Source organism: Rhipicephalus microplus, chromosome 5 (genome assembly GCF_043290135.1).
Source record: "Rhipicephalus microplus isolate Deutch F79 chromosome 5, USDA_Rmic, whole genome shotgun sequence".
Taxonomy (NCBI): domain Eukaryota; kingdom Metazoa; phylum Arthropoda; class Arachnida; order Ixodida; family Ixodidae; genus Rhipicephalus; species Rhipicephalus microplus.
Window position 1 is genome coordinate 125,386,670 of NC_134704.1, and position 19,526 is coordinate 125,406,195.

At 46.7% G+C, this 19,526-nt stretch overlaps 2 protein-coding genes across 2 annotated transcripts in view; one reads left to right on the plus strand and one right to left on the minus strand.

The window, feature by feature from the left end:
* Positions 1–15,937, minus strand: part of LOC119185516 (3'-5' RNA nuclease TATDN2-like) — a 41,652-nt gene extending 25,715 nt beyond the window's left edge. Inside the window, exons 1-2 of the mRNA XM_075894399.1 lie at positions 15,547–15,937; positions 3,861–3,990 (exon numbers count right to left, since the gene is read on the minus strand). Coding sequence (XP_075750514.1) covers positions 3,861–3,866 — 6 coding nt within the window. The 5' untranslated portion in view covers positions 3,867–3,990; positions 15,547–15,937. The remainder of the gene's footprint in view (positions 1–3,860; positions 3,991–15,546) is intronic.
* Positions 4,440–8,602, plus strand: LOC142817567 (alpha-endosulfine-like). Its single transcript, XM_075894610.1, has 3 exons — positions 4,440–4,632; positions 7,076–7,201; positions 8,441–8,602. The coding sequence occupies exons 1-3, from the start codon at positions 4,528–4,530 to the stop codon at positions 8,600–8,602; spliced, it is 393 nt and encodes a 130-aa protein (XP_075750725.1). The 5' UTR covers positions 4,440–4,527.
* Positions 15,938–19,526: the final 3,589 nt, after the last annotated feature.

Sequence of the window (19,526 nt, forward strand, 5' to 3'; positions counted from 1 at the left end):
ATTTTCGACCCCTTGGGACTGCTAGCACCGTTCACCATTCGAGTTAAAATACTTTTTCAGAAGATATGGATGCAAGGACTCGATTGGGAAAGCGTTCTCCCCGAGACATTGAAGATCGAGTGGGACAAGTGGACTGTCGAACTTCAAGACCTCAAAGACTTTAGAACCAAGAGGTATCAACTAGACAACAGCAGCCCTGATAAAAGCACTCACCAGCTGCATATATTCACGGACGCTAGCCCGTGTGCCTACGGAGTAGTGGCATACATACGAGTGGAAGACAGTACCGGAGCGGTTCGACTCCAGCAGCTGCTCGCTAAGTCTCGGGTCGCTCCAATCAAGGGTCTCACTTTACCACGCCTGGAACTCGTCGCTGCGGTTCTTGGAGCTCGACTTCTTAAGCTACTTGTGGATACTTTGCCACACACAAATATAGAATACTTCTGCTGGACCGACTCCCAAGTTTGCTTGAGTTGGATCAAGTCTACAGCCACCAAGTGGAAGCCCTTCGTTTGTAACAGGGTAATTGAGATCCAAGGGCTCACAGACCCGAGTCGCTGGAGACATTGCTCTGGAAAGACAAACCCAGCCGACTTAGTTACAAGAGGGATATCAGCGCATCACCTTTGTACTAGCGATTTATGGTGGCATGGGCCTGACTGGCTATCTGGTACCCAAGAAACGTGGCCGGCAAGTGAAGCTGGTCCTCATGAGTCAACGGATGAACTATGTAGATCAAACGACGAAGACACAACAGTTTTGGCTTGTCAATGCTCGCAAGCAGAGCCACTTTTCGAGCTCGACAAGTACAGCAGCTGGATACGAGTTGTTAGAATCACAGCTTGGATTCGAAGATTTATTCACAATTGTCGAGTGCACACCAGTCGTCGTCTGATGGGCCCACTCACTGCCCCTGAGATAAAAGAAGGCGAGTTTACATGGATGAAGAATGCACAAGCGGAAGCCTTTAGTATAGAACTCGCCTCATTGTTAAAAAACCAACCATTAGCTAAGGCATCCCGAATTCGTAATCTGCATCCATTCCTGGACAATGATGGGATTTTAAGAATCAAGACCCGGCTTGACAACGTAAAAACATCAGAATACGTGAGGTGCCCGATTCTACTACCAGCTGACCACCGCTGCACATACCTCATCATCGACCGCACGCACCGGCGACTGCTGCACAGTGGTGTAAACGATACCCTTTCAGAGCTACGCGAGTGTTTTTGGGTGATTAAGGGCCGCCAGTGTGTGAAAAAAGTGCTCTCTAGGTGCAAAGTGTGTGCTAGATTCAAGCTCCAACCTGCAACAGCCCCTACCGCACCACTGCCGACCGACAGGGTTAAGAGATCACACCCTTTTCAAGTTGTGGGTGTTGACTTTGCTGGTCCCGTTTTTGTGAAAGGAACCAGTCCCGTGAAGGCCTATATCGTTATTTTTACGTGTGCCGTCGTTCGGGCGATCCATTTGGAGTTGTGCTCCGATATGACGGCGGGGTCATTTTTAATGGCTTTCCGTCGGTTTGTGTCGCGACGCGGCTTGCCTAGTGTTATTTATTCCGACAATGCTCTAGCTTTTCATGCTGCCAGTCGCGACTTAAAAGTGATGTACAGAGCTTTGAGAGACTTCCAAGTACAGGACTTTTGCTCTACTAACCACATTACCTGGAAATTCATTGCAGAACGTAGTCCTTGGTGGGGTGGATTTTGGGAGAGGATGATTCGCACTGTTAAAAGCTGCCTACGGAAAATTCTAGGGAAAGGTTGCTTTGATTTCGAGCAGCTTGTGACCATTCTTGCCGAAGTAGAAAATGTAGTGAATTCTAGGCCATTAACGTACCTCTCCGCTGACGCTACCGATCCAGCTGTACTTACACCTTCGCACTTTCTAACCGGTAGGAAGTCTACTACACTGCCTAGTGCTAATACTGCTGAAACGTCGGGAACTCGCTCCGATACTTTAAAGCATTGGAAGTACAGGCAGCAAACAGTGGCTGATTTTTGGAAGCGTTGGTATAAAGACTACCTCTTGTGCTTGAGGAGTGCACACATTAGGCGAGTACAGCCTTGCAACCAGCTTAAGGTTAACGATGTAGTCGTCATTAAGGAAGACAAGGTGCCCATAACTTTTTGGAAAGTTGGTAGAGTTACTGACGTGTACTTATCAAGTGATAATCACGTTAGAGCCTGCAAGATTGTCTTGGCAGGAGGTACGGAAGTTACGAGGCCAGTACAACTTTTATGCCCGTTGGAGCTGGGCGATTGAACTTTCGGGCGCGGAGGATGTTGGAAATTGTTTGAACCTCCCGCGCGAATAGCGCGCGCACCAAGAGACGGAGAACGACGAGGAAGAGGAAGAGTCCAGCCAAAAAATAGAACACGCTCTTTTACCATGGATGCTGGCGTTTGCGTCTCCTTCATTTGGTGCCTTTAAACTCCGAAGCGTGGTTTTCCCACAGGAGTGGCGTGAACAGCTGCTTTTTTGAATTTTAAAGCCCCAGACCTACCACTTGCCATGTTAACTTGGAGGAAAATACGTATGCACTTGACAGCTCAGAACAAAATGGTGTCTGGGTTCGAGATTGTCATGCAGGGAGGAAAAAAGAAGGGAGAATTACGTCACACGAGTGAAGCTAAGTATAAGTGAAGCCGACCGTGTCAGCTCAACACATGACCCAAACGTCAGAGCGTGGGGTGGTTTTTAACAATTTCGGTGGTTGTGCGTTCTGTAACATACTGCGTGAGCAGGCTGCTCTGCGCCGAACAAGCGCACTTCGGATATAAGTTACCAGGCGCCACACTGTGAAGTATATCGGAAACTTTCATTGCTTGCGTGATCTTGACGCAAAAAGCACGTTTTGACCCGACACTTCTGGCTTCATAACGGGTTGGCTTGCAAAGGCTGGTGACGTCACGCTCCCTCGTTTCTTTTTCTTCCTCCATAGCGAATGTACCGCAGGGAGTCCAGGTGTCTGGGCGCGAGATAGACGTGATCTTGTTTACACCGCATTGAAAAATGAGGGACTAGAACATTGTAACAAATCACGAGGTCACCGGTCCGATTCGTCGGCAGCGTTCACGAGGAAAACTAATGATAAGCACAGTGGCGTACTTCGATTTAGGTGACGTGCGTTAAGGAACTTCAAATGGCTCGCAAGTAATTTTGTGGGAAGGTGGCAAGCTGGGCCAGTGGGATTACATTCATAATTGAAAATTTTGTTGAAGGGCACTGAAAAACAGACAGACAGAAGAGGCTGAAGAAGCGCTGTCCTTGTCAGCCTCTTCTGTCCATCTGTTTTTTAGTGTGCTTCAACAACATTTTCAATTATGAATAATTTTGTGGGCTTCGTTAAATTTCCCTCATCACGCATAAAGAACGAGAAAAAAGAGACATGTCTTTGACGCTCTGTTCTTTCAGACTGCTGCTAGAATGTCCTCAAAGGAACCCGTCCTGACGCGGTCAGCAGCTGGGTTGTCATCCCATCACTGGATGAAACCCTACCGAAAATTATCGTATAACACATGTTATTTCTAGTTAATAACCTCGTATATGGACACATATGATGCACATGTGTTCTCGTATGATCATACGGCATTATTAAATGTCTGTTAAGTCACATGAAAATGTTCCGTAAGTTGAGAGACGGCCGCGCACTTCTACGCAGAACACTGAAGCGTGAATGGATACAAACTGAACAAGAACAGCATTCGATTCTTTCAGATCAAACAGCATAGATATGAAACACTCCTCACAACTTGCGATAACAAATCGCGGGCAGAATGTGTGCATGAAACTTGAAGTGGCCCGCAATAAAGCGTGTTTTGAATTAGTAATTCCAAAAAAAAACGCCTTCGTACCTTCATCAAATTTTGTTGAGTTTCCAGCGATGCATCCTTTCAGTTGTTTACGAGGGGGAGCTTGCCCAAGAGAACAAACCTTGCCTGCTGCCTGAAAGCTCATTGCTGCCACAGGTGGTCGCACTCGTTGCTGAAACGAACAAATGTTCCTTTTAAAGTAGTGCGGAGTGAGAATGCATGGAACGAAATACGACAATTCCCGGTCCCAAAAGAGGCACACTTCAAGTAAATTGATATGACTTAGCTGCACTAAATTAGCGCTGCCGAAAGGGCTAGAATATAAGCGGTTCCCCTTTACCAAAGTCATGAAGAGGCGATAACTGCACATTTGTACGATGTGAACATGCTGCTACGGTAGTTTTGAAAATATTTACTGAAATTCTTAGGTTTCTTTTTTCTTCCATGGTACGGTATGGCATGGGAAAACTTTATGCCCGTTGGGCCTGATGGTATGGCATGAAAAAAAATTTTTTTGGGTACATCGAGACCTAATATAAAACTATATCCCTATATTAATCACCGGTATTATGGCCAATATCCCGAAGTGGGTTCGAGGCAAATCATAAGGGCCAAGCCAGCAAGCAGATAAACGGACGCGGCTTCAGTTGCATCGCGCAGCTAGCTGCAATATTCTTTCACTTCGAGTGTTCGCGGCCTACCACCGTTGATGGATGCCATGTCGAGTGATGGCAGCCCACTAGCAGGAAGTTCTGGAGGGGACAGTACAGCAGGTTCAGCGGGGGCCGGACTTACAGGCAAGGATGAAAAAGAGGTAAGATTGCGATTCGCCCGGAGGCTTTTAATTGAGGTTTCTCGAACGCAGCAACTTATTTCCTTCCAAAAAAAAAAATCATGGCATACCCATGCCTGTCGCTCTTGAGTTTTGCATTTAATATCATTTACCTTACCGTTACGCGTTCAGGCGCTTGAGACCATTGATGCATGCGGAAGATGCACTAGTTCGACAACGAGTCGTCACACGCTGTAACTCGAAGTGAAATGCAAATAAGAAAGAGTGACACTTAACTGTATCGTGGGCGACTCCCTGATTCACTGCCAGTGTTTGTTGCTGCTATTGAGACGCTTTAACCATGACCTCCGAGACTGCAGTGCCGGCGCGCAATCTTGAACGTTATGCTTTAACCGCGTTGTTGACGAATCATTCTTTTGATTGATATGTGGGGTTTAACGTCCCAAAACCACCATATGATTATGAGAGACGCCGTAGTGGAGGGCTCCGGAAATTTCGACCACCTGGGGTTCTTTAACGTGCACCCAAATCTGAGCACACGGGCCTACAACATTTCCACCTCCATCGGAAATGCAGCCGCCGCAGCCGGGATTCGAACCCGCGACCTGCGGGTCAGTAGCCGAGTACCTTAGCCACTAGACCACCGCGGCGGGGCGACGAATCATTCTTTATCGGTGCTAGTAAGTGTCGTGCCGCATTACTTCTATTCATAGTTCATAGAAGCCGGCCAAACCCTGTCCCACGAACAGAGAGCACCGAGCGAAAGAGAATGTGTGGAGGGGTAAGACGCGTTTTTCTTCCGTTTGTTACGGTAGCTCCGTACAATAAAGAAAAAAAAATCGGAAGCGTCGGGCGCATACCGTCGCAGGCTGCGGAGACGGGTGTTCAATTTTGGGCGGTCGAATATTTTTGTAAGCTTTTTTTATTTCACGTTTGGTGGCATCCATTTTATCAGCGTCATATCCGGGACGGAAATACGTCACTAAAGTATTGGTGGACCACGGCGTATATCACATTCATGTCACTCTCCGCCAGGGCTACGAGCTCATCTGACTAACACTCAGATTTAACTGCACATATATACCCGATAAATTTAACAAAGGTACGCACTATTTGAAGGTTGCAGGTTCAGCCCCTGTCGCCGTCAAGTTGTCTTTTCGCCCACTTTAATTTCTTCACATATATTTCGTACAGATAATTTCCCCTACTTTCCTTTGCTGTGTGTGGTTCTCATTAAGGCCGTTCGTATAACGTTACTCTCCGCGTGTGATTGCGTTGCGAGCTTTGTAATATACTGAGAGGAATTGAAGTGAAGGTTTTGCACAGTGTACCTGCGTTACCTGAGTGACATGGCACTGTTTCCACGTTACTCCAACTAACGCCCTCATGCACGCATTGCGTCTCCCGATAGCTTTGCGTCTAAGCATTTCGCACAAGTTAACTGCTTTGGATACCAAGACTAATTGTGAAGCGCGGCCAAGGACCGCAAATTGTTAGGCGTACGCAGCAGATACGTGTAGGCATAAAATGAATCAGTTCGCGGTGAACATGGTTGGTTGGAAACCATATATATGGAGGGGCCTTCGTTTTACAGTCGACATAAGACACGCGGATGATGATTAAGTAATGTATCGTTTGTTTGTTGCCACCACATAGAGAAAGACAAATGTTTTCTTTTTGTCGTATTAGTAAATTGCTCTTTGACAATGTCAAAATCACCAAGTTTACCATGAAAATACACTTGGCATAGGCAAGAAAAGGTGCAAAAGGGGAATGCGGGTGACAACGCCATTTTGAAGTCCCCTGACGAATGTCATGACGTCATTGATTTTGACATTATATCCTACGACCTTCATCGTCCTTAACAGATAAAAATGTAGTGCATTGCGCTCTTCGGTGGCCAGAGACTTAATATGGAAAGAGTCTTTTGAAAAATTTCTTTGGACCAATGTCGCCAAGCTATGAAAAAAATCATTTTGAAATCTATGACGTCATGGGCGGAGATTTCAATGCGAGAATTGAGAAATAGGACTCATATCTTGGTTTCCTCTTCCATTATTATTAATAATATTGGTGTGGTTCGCGTTCCAAAACCACCATGTTTTCAAATTTGGGTTTATTTCCAACACAAAATGTTGGGGGTTCCCCAGGTAAAAAAAGCTGTTGAAAAACAGCTTGATTATGACGGACGCCATAGTTGAGCACTCCGGAAATTTCGGCCATCTAGTGTTAATGTGAAAAGACATCGCACAGTACACGGGCCTCTACATCCGCCTCCATCGAAATGCGACTGCCACGGCCGGAATCGAACCCGCGACCTGTGGGTCTGCAGCCGTGCACCGTAGCCGCTGTGCCACCACGGCAGACACTTCTATATTATTAACACTATGGTGATGAAATCAAAGACATCTGAGTTTTCAGAGTAAAAATGAGCAAACTAAATCAACTCATTGTTTCGTTTTAGCGTCCTTTCACGGATCCGACACTGGGTAAAGTAGGCCTGAATGAAGAAGCAAAGCCCAAACCGAAGTACCCGGTGCACATGGCCCCCGGCAGACCTGGATTCATCCTGGAACGACTGAACAAGAGGGTGAGACGTGCAGCGCAAAAATTTATAGGAACCTCGTTCTTTCATCTACATCTTTGGCAGTTTTCTCGGCAATGCGTGCGCCTAAATCGAGAGGACTATTGTGGTAACCGTTCGAAGGCAATATTTTCGGCAGTTGTACTATAGATCAGTTTTCAAGGAAAGTCTGTCCCCACATCTTCAGGAAGCATAATTCGAAATTCTTCTTTTCTTTTTTAATTGAGCACTATCGTAACTCGATGAGCAACATTTTAAAGAACTGTTGTATTTTTTTTTTCAAATTATGAGTCGTGTTTTAAGCAGCTTCAGTGCACTCGTGCATCGTTATTCCACTAGTGGCACCCTTAGGTTGACAGGAGTAACGTATATCACGCAAGACAGTCGGATCTGAATGTGTGAGATAAAATATGTTGACGTTACGTACCCTTCTAATCATCTTACTCCCAGAAGTGCACGGATATTATCTGATAATTTGGTGGCCATATGAAGACCACCAATGCTTTGTTGCACTATTTGCGTAGTCTGTTCCACGCATCGACATTAGGGAGTTTTAGAATAGCGCACCGCGAGCCCTTGTGGTGGGGTCGCTGCTACTGCGCATGCGTCGTAACGCGAGTCGGCGTTCGCGTTCGCGGACCACACGCAAAAAAATCTGAAATTGCGTGCGGTGATGGCGGCTCGAATGTGGCCCGCAAGCGCTGGTTTCAATGCTACGGTGTCACTGCGATCGTGCGTTGCGGTTGGCAGCAAGGCAAACGCTATTCTAAACCTCATATGGCGCCCGCTACGCCCACAGCGCTTGCAAATGGTATTCTAAAGCTCGCTATTTTTAACTCAAGTACAAGTCGGTAGTCAAGAAATGTTGCATTTGCTTCAACATGCGATTAGGTATTACTGGTGTTGAGAATATGACCAAAAGGCGCATTCTGGCTGCCGCACAACGATAGCGGTCATTATCTCACGTGCTTCGTTATCGCTTCTTGTCTGCCATATTTCTATGGTCACGAATGGCGCGCGTGTTCTCAGTCTAGACATTCTCGAAGGGAAAGCAGCGAGCACACATACTTTCGAGAAAGGAAATGCAAGGAAGCAGAAAGCGTGTATTTTTGTGGGGCAAAAAGGCACCCCCAATATTACGCCCTTTTTCTTGGAGTATGCAGAGTGTGGCACAAGCAAACACCCTTTAAAGACCCATAAATGTGTTAAGACATTTATTGTTTGCCTTTTTGGGCCTGTACCCAGCAAAAGTACTTCGACTCGGGAGATTACAACATGGCGATCGCAAAGGGCCTGACTCGCGTCGAGTGGCCGAAAGCTACAGGTGGCCTCATCCCGACGGCGGATTCATTGCCACCTCGACGTGCCTCGCTAGCCAAGAGCAAGCTGGCCACTGAGTCTTCTTAAAAGGTGCGAAGTATAAGGCTGCCCATCGCATACGAGGTTCTGCAGGGGGGACGTCTTCAAGTTTGCTTACTCTGGCATGTCGTAAAGGACGGGAAATAGCAACTTGAACGTCAAGGTTCCATATTGGCAGAACATGAACTTTCGCGGCATGAACTTTGTGAGCTTTTCCGATTGAGATATAAACACTAGAAATCGTTTTTTTTTTTTTCTTGGGAGACGTACGTAATGTATTTTACAGAGAATGGCACATTTGTGTTGCCAGTGAAATCTTTGCAGTTCACCACCGATTTCGGTGAGCAAACAATTACTATATAGTGTCCACACAAATTATGGGATAGGCTAGAGGAAACCTTAACAATTGTATTTATGATTGAGTGGGTTATTCTTGATGTTGCGTGAAGATATTTTATAATATTGATTGATATGTGGGGTTTAACGTCCCAAAACCACCATACGATTATGAGAGACGCTGTAGTGAAGGGCTGCCCCACCGCGGTGGTCTAGTGGCTAAGGTACTCGGCTGCTGACCCGCAGGTCGCGGGTTCGTATCCCGGCTGCGGCGGCTGCATATTCGATGGAGGCGGAAATGTTGTAGGCCCGTGTGCTCAGATTTGGGTGCACGTTAAAAAACCCCATGTGGTCGAAATTTTCGGAGCCTTCCACTGCAGCGTCTCTCATATACATATGGTGGTTTTGGGACGTTAAACCCCACGTATCAATCAATTATCGTGGTGGAGGGCTTCAAAAATTTCGACCACCTAGGGTTCTTTAACGTGCACCCAAATCTGAGCACACGGGCCTACAACATTTCCGCCTCCATCGGAAATGCAGCCACCGCAGCCGGGATTCAATCCCGCGACCTGTGAGTCAACAGCCGAGTACCTTAGCCACTAGACCACCGTGGCAGGGCGAAGATATTTTATATCCAACATTATTAAGGCTACTGACTGTTAGCGCTCATGAGGAATGCAACAACCTGAAGAATTTCAGCCTGTTAGAATTCAACTTGCGACAAACCACCAGGTCTTGGACTTATCTCCTCTGGGCATGTTAGCACGTTCAATGCCTCACAAGAACGTAACACAAGTGAACTAACAAGTAAACGTGCGCTAAACGTATGAAAGCATCAGTGGAACAGCGCTCAGGCTTTCACTTCTTTTCCTTTTCATGTAAAAAAAGTGATCTTTAAAACAAGATGTGCAGTATATGCATACACAATACATATCACGGCTGTGCATATACACAACTATTTCTTCACCCAACATGTACCACTCAACGCACTCAAATTACTGCTTATTCTTCATTGTCACCTGCAGAGTGAAACATTTCAACGAGCTGTTTTATGCATTTCAAGCTAATATAAATGAGACAGCATTGATTTTCCTAACTTAACTATAGCAGGAAAATATCAGTCCCACATCAAATGTTCAGCACCATGGGCTACGTGCCCTGAAATACCCTCTCTCTCACCCTTTTTGCGTTTTATTGCAGGCCTGCCAATAGAAGTGTGCTCAAAGAAGTGGTGGCAGCACCGTCTTGCTCGTGTGTAAAAGAAGGCGCACTTCTCGTGAACATGCACTTTCCTCGCCGTGTCAGCTTCACTCGTAACATTTTTGCATAGCCGGTTCTTTTGTATAGCCAGTATGTGGCCTGTTATTGAAGACCTTCGCGATTGCGCGTTTTCGAGAGAATGATGTTTCCTTTATTTATTTTTTTGGAAAAAAAGTCGAGAAAGCTTAGTAAGCATGCAAGCTATACCATGCTTCATTCATTTACCTAAAGCAATGTGATTACTATGGGCGGCAAACTATAAACGAGAGTAGATTGCTTGCTTTGAGCGTTCGGTAATCATCGCGGGCAAATCGGGGGTGATTACTATCAGACGCATACTATAAATGATAGTATATTGCTTGTTTTGAGCGTTCGGCAATCATGGTGGGCAAATTGGGGTAAATGCTGTTTGTTTTAATGGTGGGCAAAGTTCACTTACCCCAAGAATTGTGATGATTTTATTGGTATGTGTGGTTTAACGTCTCACAACCAACATATGATTATGAGAGACGCCGTAGTGAAGGGCTCCAAAAACTTTGACCACCTGAGGTTCTTTAACATGCACCCAAATCTGAGCACACGGGCCTACAACATTTGCGCCTCCATCGGAAATGCAGCCGCCGCCGCCGGGATTCGGTCCCGTGACCTGCGGGTCAGCAGACCTTAGCCACTAGACAACCGCGGCGGGGCGTGATCTGCGGACCCCAAGAATTGTGGTAGACTATAGGAAACAATTTAACAATGGCATTACAACTACAAAACACAAAACGTACAGTAAAAATTGAAAAAGAACCACTCATCTTATCAAACGCTCCTTCTTGGAATCCGTGCCTCAAAGCCAGCATCCATGCAGACGGTTTACCAACCAAGCTGAAACGTGCGGCCCCGGTATTTATCAGTGGGCGAATCCCGACAATTCGTTCAAGTGTCTTCGTTAATTATCAGTTAAGTATGTTGAGAAATCTTAAATGATGTTTTCGCCCGTGTGCTCCCGTGATTTTCAGTTACCAGGGGCGAGTTGAAAGACTTGCCCGAGTTCTTAGACTCAGCGTGTGTTTTTTTCCTAGTGGACGCGTTTTATATTTAGTGGACGAGGGGGTGAAATTTTTTTATATACAGATACTAATGTCTCATGTTTGAGACATTGCAGGAGCAATTACAAGAAACTACAAACAACACCACCAACAACAAAAGAACGAGAACATCAAGCCACATAATTGGACACTTGTTTTAGAAACTGCATGCGGTAGTTGTCGCAAAGAAGTGTCCGGATTATTCCAACCCTATGCGCACGGGAAAAACGAGTAGTTATAATATTGAACAAAACATCTGAATGACAGAATGTCCAAAATATTCAGAGGGTCACATAGGTAGTATGACTGGTGAATGAAATGGCTGTGGCTATGCGGACCGATTTGAGCACGATGTTATATAACATGATAAGCCGATTGAACATATATACGTCTGTGTTCAAAATGATTTAGAGATGAAGCGTGCACGTGCTCTGAAGGGAAGAAATTATGGTTGGAATGGTTGAAAATGAATCTCATTGCCTTTCGCTGGACAGACTCAAAATTGTGTCAGTTGCAAGATGTGGTCAGTTGCAAGATGTGGTGACCAAACAAGTCAGATATATTTAAGAAAAAGCCTGGGATGGGGGGGGGGGGGAACCAGTGAAGTAAAGACTATAAGCATTCATTCTTTTGTGGTACCCTTTAGCGTTCTTCACAAGTAACTATTTCTTAGGCGATTTTGCCGAAATAAGGTCAATGTGTTTGTGCCAAGTTTCGAAAGAATACACCACCATGGTAAAAACCTGGACTTAAATTTCTGGACATAGTGGGACTTGTTCAATTTCAGTCACGTGTTAGGGGCTTTTGCGAACATCAAGGACAGACAAATTTTGTTTTTTTTTTCCTATGCATCTATTCACTGTTTCCAAACAGTAGTTGTCGGGGCGTATCGCACAGACTACTAAGGGCACGGTCCCCAGATCGTTCCCCGACGACCACTACTAATTCGGAATGACATTTACTACATACCGCGTCGTTAAGCATGAATAGGAAGTGGCGTATTTTGTGTACTAAATGTTGCGGTCACGTGGTACGGTAGACTAATGACATGTTAGTCATTCTGTCCAGACATGAAAGGAAGAAAATACGAGACAAGCGAATTCAAGACTCAAATTTTCTCGCGTTTTATTTATGTCCCTGAAACAAATCAAACTGCGCAAGGGATGAAACACAAGTAGAAGTATACAGGACAGGTGGAGTGTGTGCGCTGTAGTGTACTACGGACGTTCAATCTCCTGCATTTCTGTTTCAACATCAAACCAACTACCCACATCGCCCCCCTCCCCCCCGTAGCGAATTACTATAGATCATCTTCCCATAGTTTTCTTGCACGCATACCCTTCACGGTGGAATATAAACTCGCCCTACGCTTTGTTCTTATAAGTCATTCTCGGTCAAGGTCAAAGATATTTCGGTCGCGTCGGAAAATGCCCATTGATTGATATGTGCGGTTTAACGTCCCAAAACCACCATATGATTATGAGAGACGCCGTAGTGGAGGACTCCGGAAATTTCGACCCCTTGGGGTTCTTTAACGTGCACCCAAATCTGAGCACACAGGCCTACAACATTTCCACCTCTATCGGAAACCCAGCTGCCACCACCGGGATTTGATCCTACGACTTGCGGGTCAGCAGCCGAGTACCTTAGCTACTAGACCACCGCGGCGGGGCACGGAAAATGCCCAGTCGGTGGGAACTTCGTCATTTAAAAATTTAGCTTAGAAAGTAAGACTGGTAAAATGTGCAAATGCGTTCTGCGGAGAGGACGTCCAACTATCCTTTATGCGTGGTCGTGCGTGTGCTCAGATTGTGTGCACGCATTTATAAACACATCAAATGTAAAAGATCCGGGGAGGAGAGATGCTAAAACTCACCAAACCACACTTTGGCGACGTCATTCAAGTGGTGCGTCCCGCGTTAACCGTTGCGATGATTCCGTAACTTAGGACCCGCCGCAGTGGTCTAGTGGCTAAGGTACTCGGCTGCTGACCCGCAGGTCGCGGGATCGAATCCCGGCTGCGGTGGCTGCATTTCCGATGGAGGCGGAAATGTTGTAGGCCCGTGTGCTCAGATTTGGGTGCATTTTAAAGAACCCCGGGTGATCGAAATTTCCGGAGCCCTCCACTACGGCGTCTCTTATAATCATATGGTGGTTTTGGGACGTTAAACCCCACATATCAATCAATCATTAGGATGTCTGCACCAAGCATCACTATAAAAAAACGTTTTCGATATGGGAATAGTTTTCAAGATCCAGCGGGAAAAAACAGCATGGTTTACTATGGGGAAGATACGCACGGGAGCTAGATTATATGTGAAAGTGATAGCGATAACTATACGTGTACTTCTAACCCCCGTATTTACAAACGCTCCTCCACTCGACTTTCACCCTTCACTTGACAGGGTTGAACACTGCGCCACCGCTTGGCTGAAAATGACCCTGCGCTACTCAAGAATCGCAGCAGATTACCGCTAATATGCAGTGACTTGTGACTAGAGAAGGCGCTTCCATCGGCCTTCTCAAGTGAAGATGGAGCGTCGAGTGAAGGGTCGTTCTAGAATACGGGGGTAAGAGTTGCTAAGATCCTATAACTGCCGAGAAGTATGTTGCGAAAAGCGTTCCCTTCGTTAAGGTTGATATGGTTCGATTTAACACGAACACGTCATTCGGTGACGCTATATACGGCGCTGCAGTTTGCGGGAGCCACACCCATCGCCCGGCTGACTTGATTGTGCGACATGATGCGCGTGGCCCAGTGGCCTGATTTTAAAAGTGGCAGCCGAGACATTATACGCACGCGGTGCACATGTTGACAGCGGAATGGCAATCAGCAGTGTGTTATGTGCGCCCGGCGCGGCAAAGGTTGATGACAAGTGCGCGGCGGCCGTGAGCACCTTGTTTGTGCTGAGAGCATAACCCTCGGACGTTCTTTTTCTTTGTTTTTTCGACTAATCAATATTAAATCTTAAAGCGGCGCCTTCAGGTAGTTTTTCGGACAGACGACAAATAATTCCGCATCTGGCGTCCAGCGTGCGAGTATGCAGTTTGCTGCCAGTAAACATGGACGTCGATCTGCAGTCTCCCGAGAGTCTGAGACCATGCACTCGAAGTCGTCTCGAGGGTGTACGGCGCGCCAGGAGGCGTTGTGGTTCACACGGTGCATTGTGACCCAGGTTGGGCAATGTGGCTGGGTGTGGAAGCGATCGGGTTCACGGTGCATAACGAAGAGGCTGAGAAAGATAGATGGACATTGCAAACAGCAAAACTCCTCAAGGTGACAAGGCTGAACCTCCTCCGAGAGCCAGGAGTGTGCCCAGTAGTACCCGTCGGGTCTCCTGACAAGCGGGTCCTCTGATCGCTTCTGACAAGCAATAGCTTTTCACTAAAAGGCGTCCTGTGCACCGCGGGCCTCTCGCGCAGGATTTTCAGGAGTTCTTAAGTGCACCCGCAAAGAAATGGCCTGAATCTGGCGCGACTCTGTTCAGTGACCCCGAGCGATGGTGTTATTGCATCATTCAGATTCCGGATATACTCCAGCGAACTTTCTTCCGGATGCCGAGTTTTCAACTCAAGCTCACACGGCACTGTACCCAGAGGGCGGAAATTCCTCTCGGAAGCACTTAACACATTTTACTCATGTATAGTGAAAGGCAGTTCCAGCCTCCAATTCATCTTCCTGGATATTTTGTAAAGTACGTGCACGGCAGCACTCAAGCCATCACGCACATATAGGCGTGCACACGTGGGGGGGCAGGTTTAACGCCCCAACCCTAATCACTTAAGCCTTAAGCAATTAGGGTTGCGCCCATCCCCTCGGAGGGGGGGGGGGCGCAAAGTCACTTCCACACATGGCTTAGTATGGAGGGGGCCGCTGCGAACCAAGTAAACTAGTAGGGCGCGCGGGCATCAAGGCACCCTATAGGGTAGCGGTGCCTTTTGTAAGAAAACCGTGTGCACATCAGTGATTAAATATACGCTTACGGAGTGGTACGCAGCTTAGGCGTAGTCCTCGAACTCGTCGAGGAAATCAAGAACGAAGCTGCATTTTGTCCGTCTGTAGTAGAAACAATACACTGACGCGTACAGCGCTGTGAAACCATACACGCACCAAACATTCACGACATTCGCACCGACTCGACATGCAAAATAAGGGCGAGGCCTGCGTTATACCGTGCGATTCGCATGGGCATAAGCAACGACTCAGGTGGGCACCCGCTGTGGTAATTGGGCCTGTCCCCTCCGTAGTCAAAGCAATGGAGACATAGACCTCAAAAAACAAGGAAACAATATTTTAACAGCGTCGACCTGTTAACTCACGTCAAAAGCCCGTGCCAGCATCAGCCGTGAAAAACACAGGAATATGGCCGAGAAGAAAGCAGAGTTCCCCGCAGACCATAGACTTTTTGCGGCAGACGACCAGCATAGCCATCACGCAGACAGGTGCAGAAGCGTCCCAGGATTAGAGCAGCCACAATCCAAGTCCACCGGGGCAGCGCGCAGGCTGCCGTTCGCGAATCGTGCATGGCGCCCGCGCATCGCCACTAGCGCACTTCGTGGCGCTCTGTAGGTATTCGTCTTCATTGACGTTACACGACGTTATTTGTTGACAGCCGGCGCGTGTGGCTCCGGCGAGTATCAACCGTATGCAGGATTGCTCACGTGATGCGCAGTCGCACTGTCCAATTATGTGTGCAAAGCTCGCTATGTCAACTAGGTTGTGCTCAAACGCACGCAAATATAGCTCAATGTTAATGTGATGCCTTATCTACAAAGACATGAACGCCTCATATTGACGACATTTTAAACAAAAGCGGTATTTTTTGTTATTCTTGTGCATAAAAATATTTCAGGACATTGGACAGTCCGATGCGCACACACCACATCTAATCTAAGAGAAAGTACCACGCTATATACAAACAATACGTCGAAGAATTAGAGTAAGACACGCCGTATACATGTGATGACACATTTGACATAAGAACAATGTCTCTCCCATTAAGAAGTTCGGCTCGAAACAAACGGAAACAGCAACTCGATCTAAGAACACGTTTGGTAAATTGTTCAAAGCAATAAAAGTAAGACACGATTGACTGCCCAATTTTTAGGCTGATGCCACGCCTTTTCACATTCACGCCGACACAGGCAGATCATTGGGCAGATAGATCTATTCTAGCCACCATAGCAGATCTCTCGCAAGTCATGGACGTTTCGGGAAGTACGAAATACTCAGAGGTGTTCAAATTCAGCAAAAATAAAAAAGGCTTATTAATGCGACAGCAATTATATGAACAGTCTCGGCTCGTTTTTGGCCATCGCCGTCGTCATACAGCGTATGTGTATACGTATCTATATATGTGAAAAAAAAAAAAAATACCCGCCCGCGCTCGGCGCCCAGCTCGTCACGATGCGCCGACGCGCGCTTTTCTCCCACGCGTCTTTGGCCCCGCGAATGAGGGGTTTTCCGCACACGCTTGTCCATCGGTGGGGAGAATCGTGTACTTTCACCGAGACGATTGCGTTAGTTGCCGGGCCCACAAAGGTCACTCGTATTCGCTATCGGCACAGGCCCCGTTTGCGAAAGGAGCACGCTTTTCATACACAGCGAAGTATAACAACAGGGGCACTTGTTAGTTTGTACTCATATGTAGTTGTGACTACATTTCGTGCGCCGGTCTTGTTTAATTGATTGAGTGATATGTGGGGTTTTCCGTCCCAAAACCACCATATGAACAAGAGAGGCGCCGTAGTGGAGGGCACCGGAAATTTCGACCACCTGGGGTGATGTAATGTGCAACCAAATCTGAGCACACGGGCCTCAGCATTCTCACTATTACAAATGCAACCGCCGCAGCCGGGATGATCCCGCGGCCTGCGGGTCAGTAGCCGAGTACCTTAGCCCCTAGACCACCGCGGCGGGGCGCCGTTTTTGTTTAAACAGCACGTTAATTGTCGAGCGGTGAACGTGGTTAGTTCGCTTTCGTCCTGTGTATGTTGTTTTCGTGCGATATATATATATATATATATATATATATATATATATATATATATATATATATATATATATATATATATATATATTCTGACCGTCATCGTATTTATATAGTTCTTGGTAGCACCTGTGATGTATGTTTCTGTGTGTCTGTTTTATGTTTTCGAGCTACCATGCAACGGCGCACGAAAGAACGTCTAGCTTCCCCGCATGCGCAGCTGGGAGCAGCAGAACCTCACGCACATAGAAGACTTCAAACGCACGTGCACCTGCCCAAACTTGGAGAAGGCCCACCATATGAATTCCACATTATATGGCAGCACTTGTCCATGGTGTGGTACACGGCCGTCACTGTCGCATGTGACGTGGGAATGTGCAGCAAGACCACATGAGGCAAACTCTCTAGGGTTACGAGCTTACTCGAGGGAGCCGTGGGAGTCTCTCCTCGCTCGGCCAGCGCTGGAGGTGCAAAGATGCCTTTTGGACCAGCCGGAACGTGTAGTGAGGATCACTGCAGTCCTGGAATAGGGACCCACATACTCGCGCTTTCCCTTTCTACTCTTTCTGCTGAATAACCAATAAAGTTCTTCCACCACCGCCACCGAGCTACAACATGATTATTAGCAAGCACCAACTAACTCAAGCACAAGTCCTGCCGAACATTTTTTAAATGGGCCCCTACGCCACACCAAGCTCAGAGGTGAGACAATTTTCGTTCGGCTTGACAACCCTTCGTACAAGTGCTATCTCATACTCGCCACTTATTTTTCTTCGTAAAACACTTGGAATGTCAGTACACAGCGTTGAGCCAGCTCGAATTTCGCGCTTTTCGAACACACGATCTCTGCTTGCGCAGTCGTAAACGCAGAAAACAAAGTGAAATTAGTTTATCGATCACGATAGTCATGCAAAGCAAGCCAGAAAAGGCCCGACATGTGACGATATTGTAAAACAGAGTAGGAAACAATTCACGTTTACCTCTCGCATGTGGACTTTTCGAGGGCTTATTTTATCCTGACGTCACGTGAATAAGCTGCTGACGTCACAAATTGTGCCGCGACGATGGAAGACACCGGGATTGAGCAAATCACTCGTTTATTTTTTAATTTTAACAGGTTTTAGGGGTCCTTTGACGGTGTTCCGTTTGAATAACCTACGACACGCTCTCGCCGTTCCTGGGCGATATAAAATGTGACATGTGACTAAAAGAAAGGGTTTAATTACGCACATAGCAGGATTTTTATAAGTTATTCGTGTCTTCCACTTCTGAAAGGCCGCAAATCGCCTTTGAACATTTCTTCCTCGCCCTCGCAAGCTGTGAGTTAAAAGTCACGGAGGTAACTATTCTAACACGTTTAGAAATGGTACTTAAAGTTTACAGCGAAAGTTCTTATGAGATCACAACTCGGGTCCCGCGCAGTTGTCCGCCGCCGCCGGTGTCCGTAACCACATCGCGCGACATTAGAAAAAAAAAGTACCAAGCACCAAGACACGGTGAGGCTCGAAACCCAGGTCTGCTGGGTGTCAGCCCAGTATTCCAACACTGAGCTACGCCGGTGCTTGTGATTTAATTGGTAAACCTAGCACCAAAGGCAGTGGAGCTCGAACCCGGGTCCACTGGGTGCCAGCCCAGTCAGTATTCTACCACTGAGTATTCTACCGTCATACAAGTATTTGGGCGTCACTCTTTGTAGCGATCTTTCATGGAACATACACGTCACTAATACCATTTCATCTGCAAATAAAAGACTGGGTTTCCTTAAACGCCATTTACGACTCGCTCCACAACACGTAAAATTACAAGCATACAAATCCATCGTTCGACCTAAACTAGAATACGCATCGCCAATATGGGACTCTCGACAATCTTATCTTACACATGCCATCGAATCGCTTCAAAACCGGGCCGCTAGATTTATTCACTGCTCATACTCTTCCACTGTCCGCGTATCTGGATTGAAAGCAGAATCTGGTTAACCAGATCTAGAACTTCGCCGTCGTATTGCCAGCCTGTCATTGTTCCACAAACATTTTCATAGTCCCTTGCATGCCCCACCTTATATCGTTCCCGCAACACGCATATCTCACCGCACGAGCCATTTGCTTCAAGTTGCTCGGCCACGTTCCCGGACTTCTACTTTTTCTGCCTCGTTTTTTCCACGTACCGCACCAGACTGGAACGGCCTTCCCAGTGAAATCGCAACCATTCCCTGCCCATCATCGTTCATAGAAAATATCAACAAGCACTTTCTATGTTAAATCTTTGGCTTCTAGCTATGTTTTGTCTTTATAATTACCCACCCCTTAT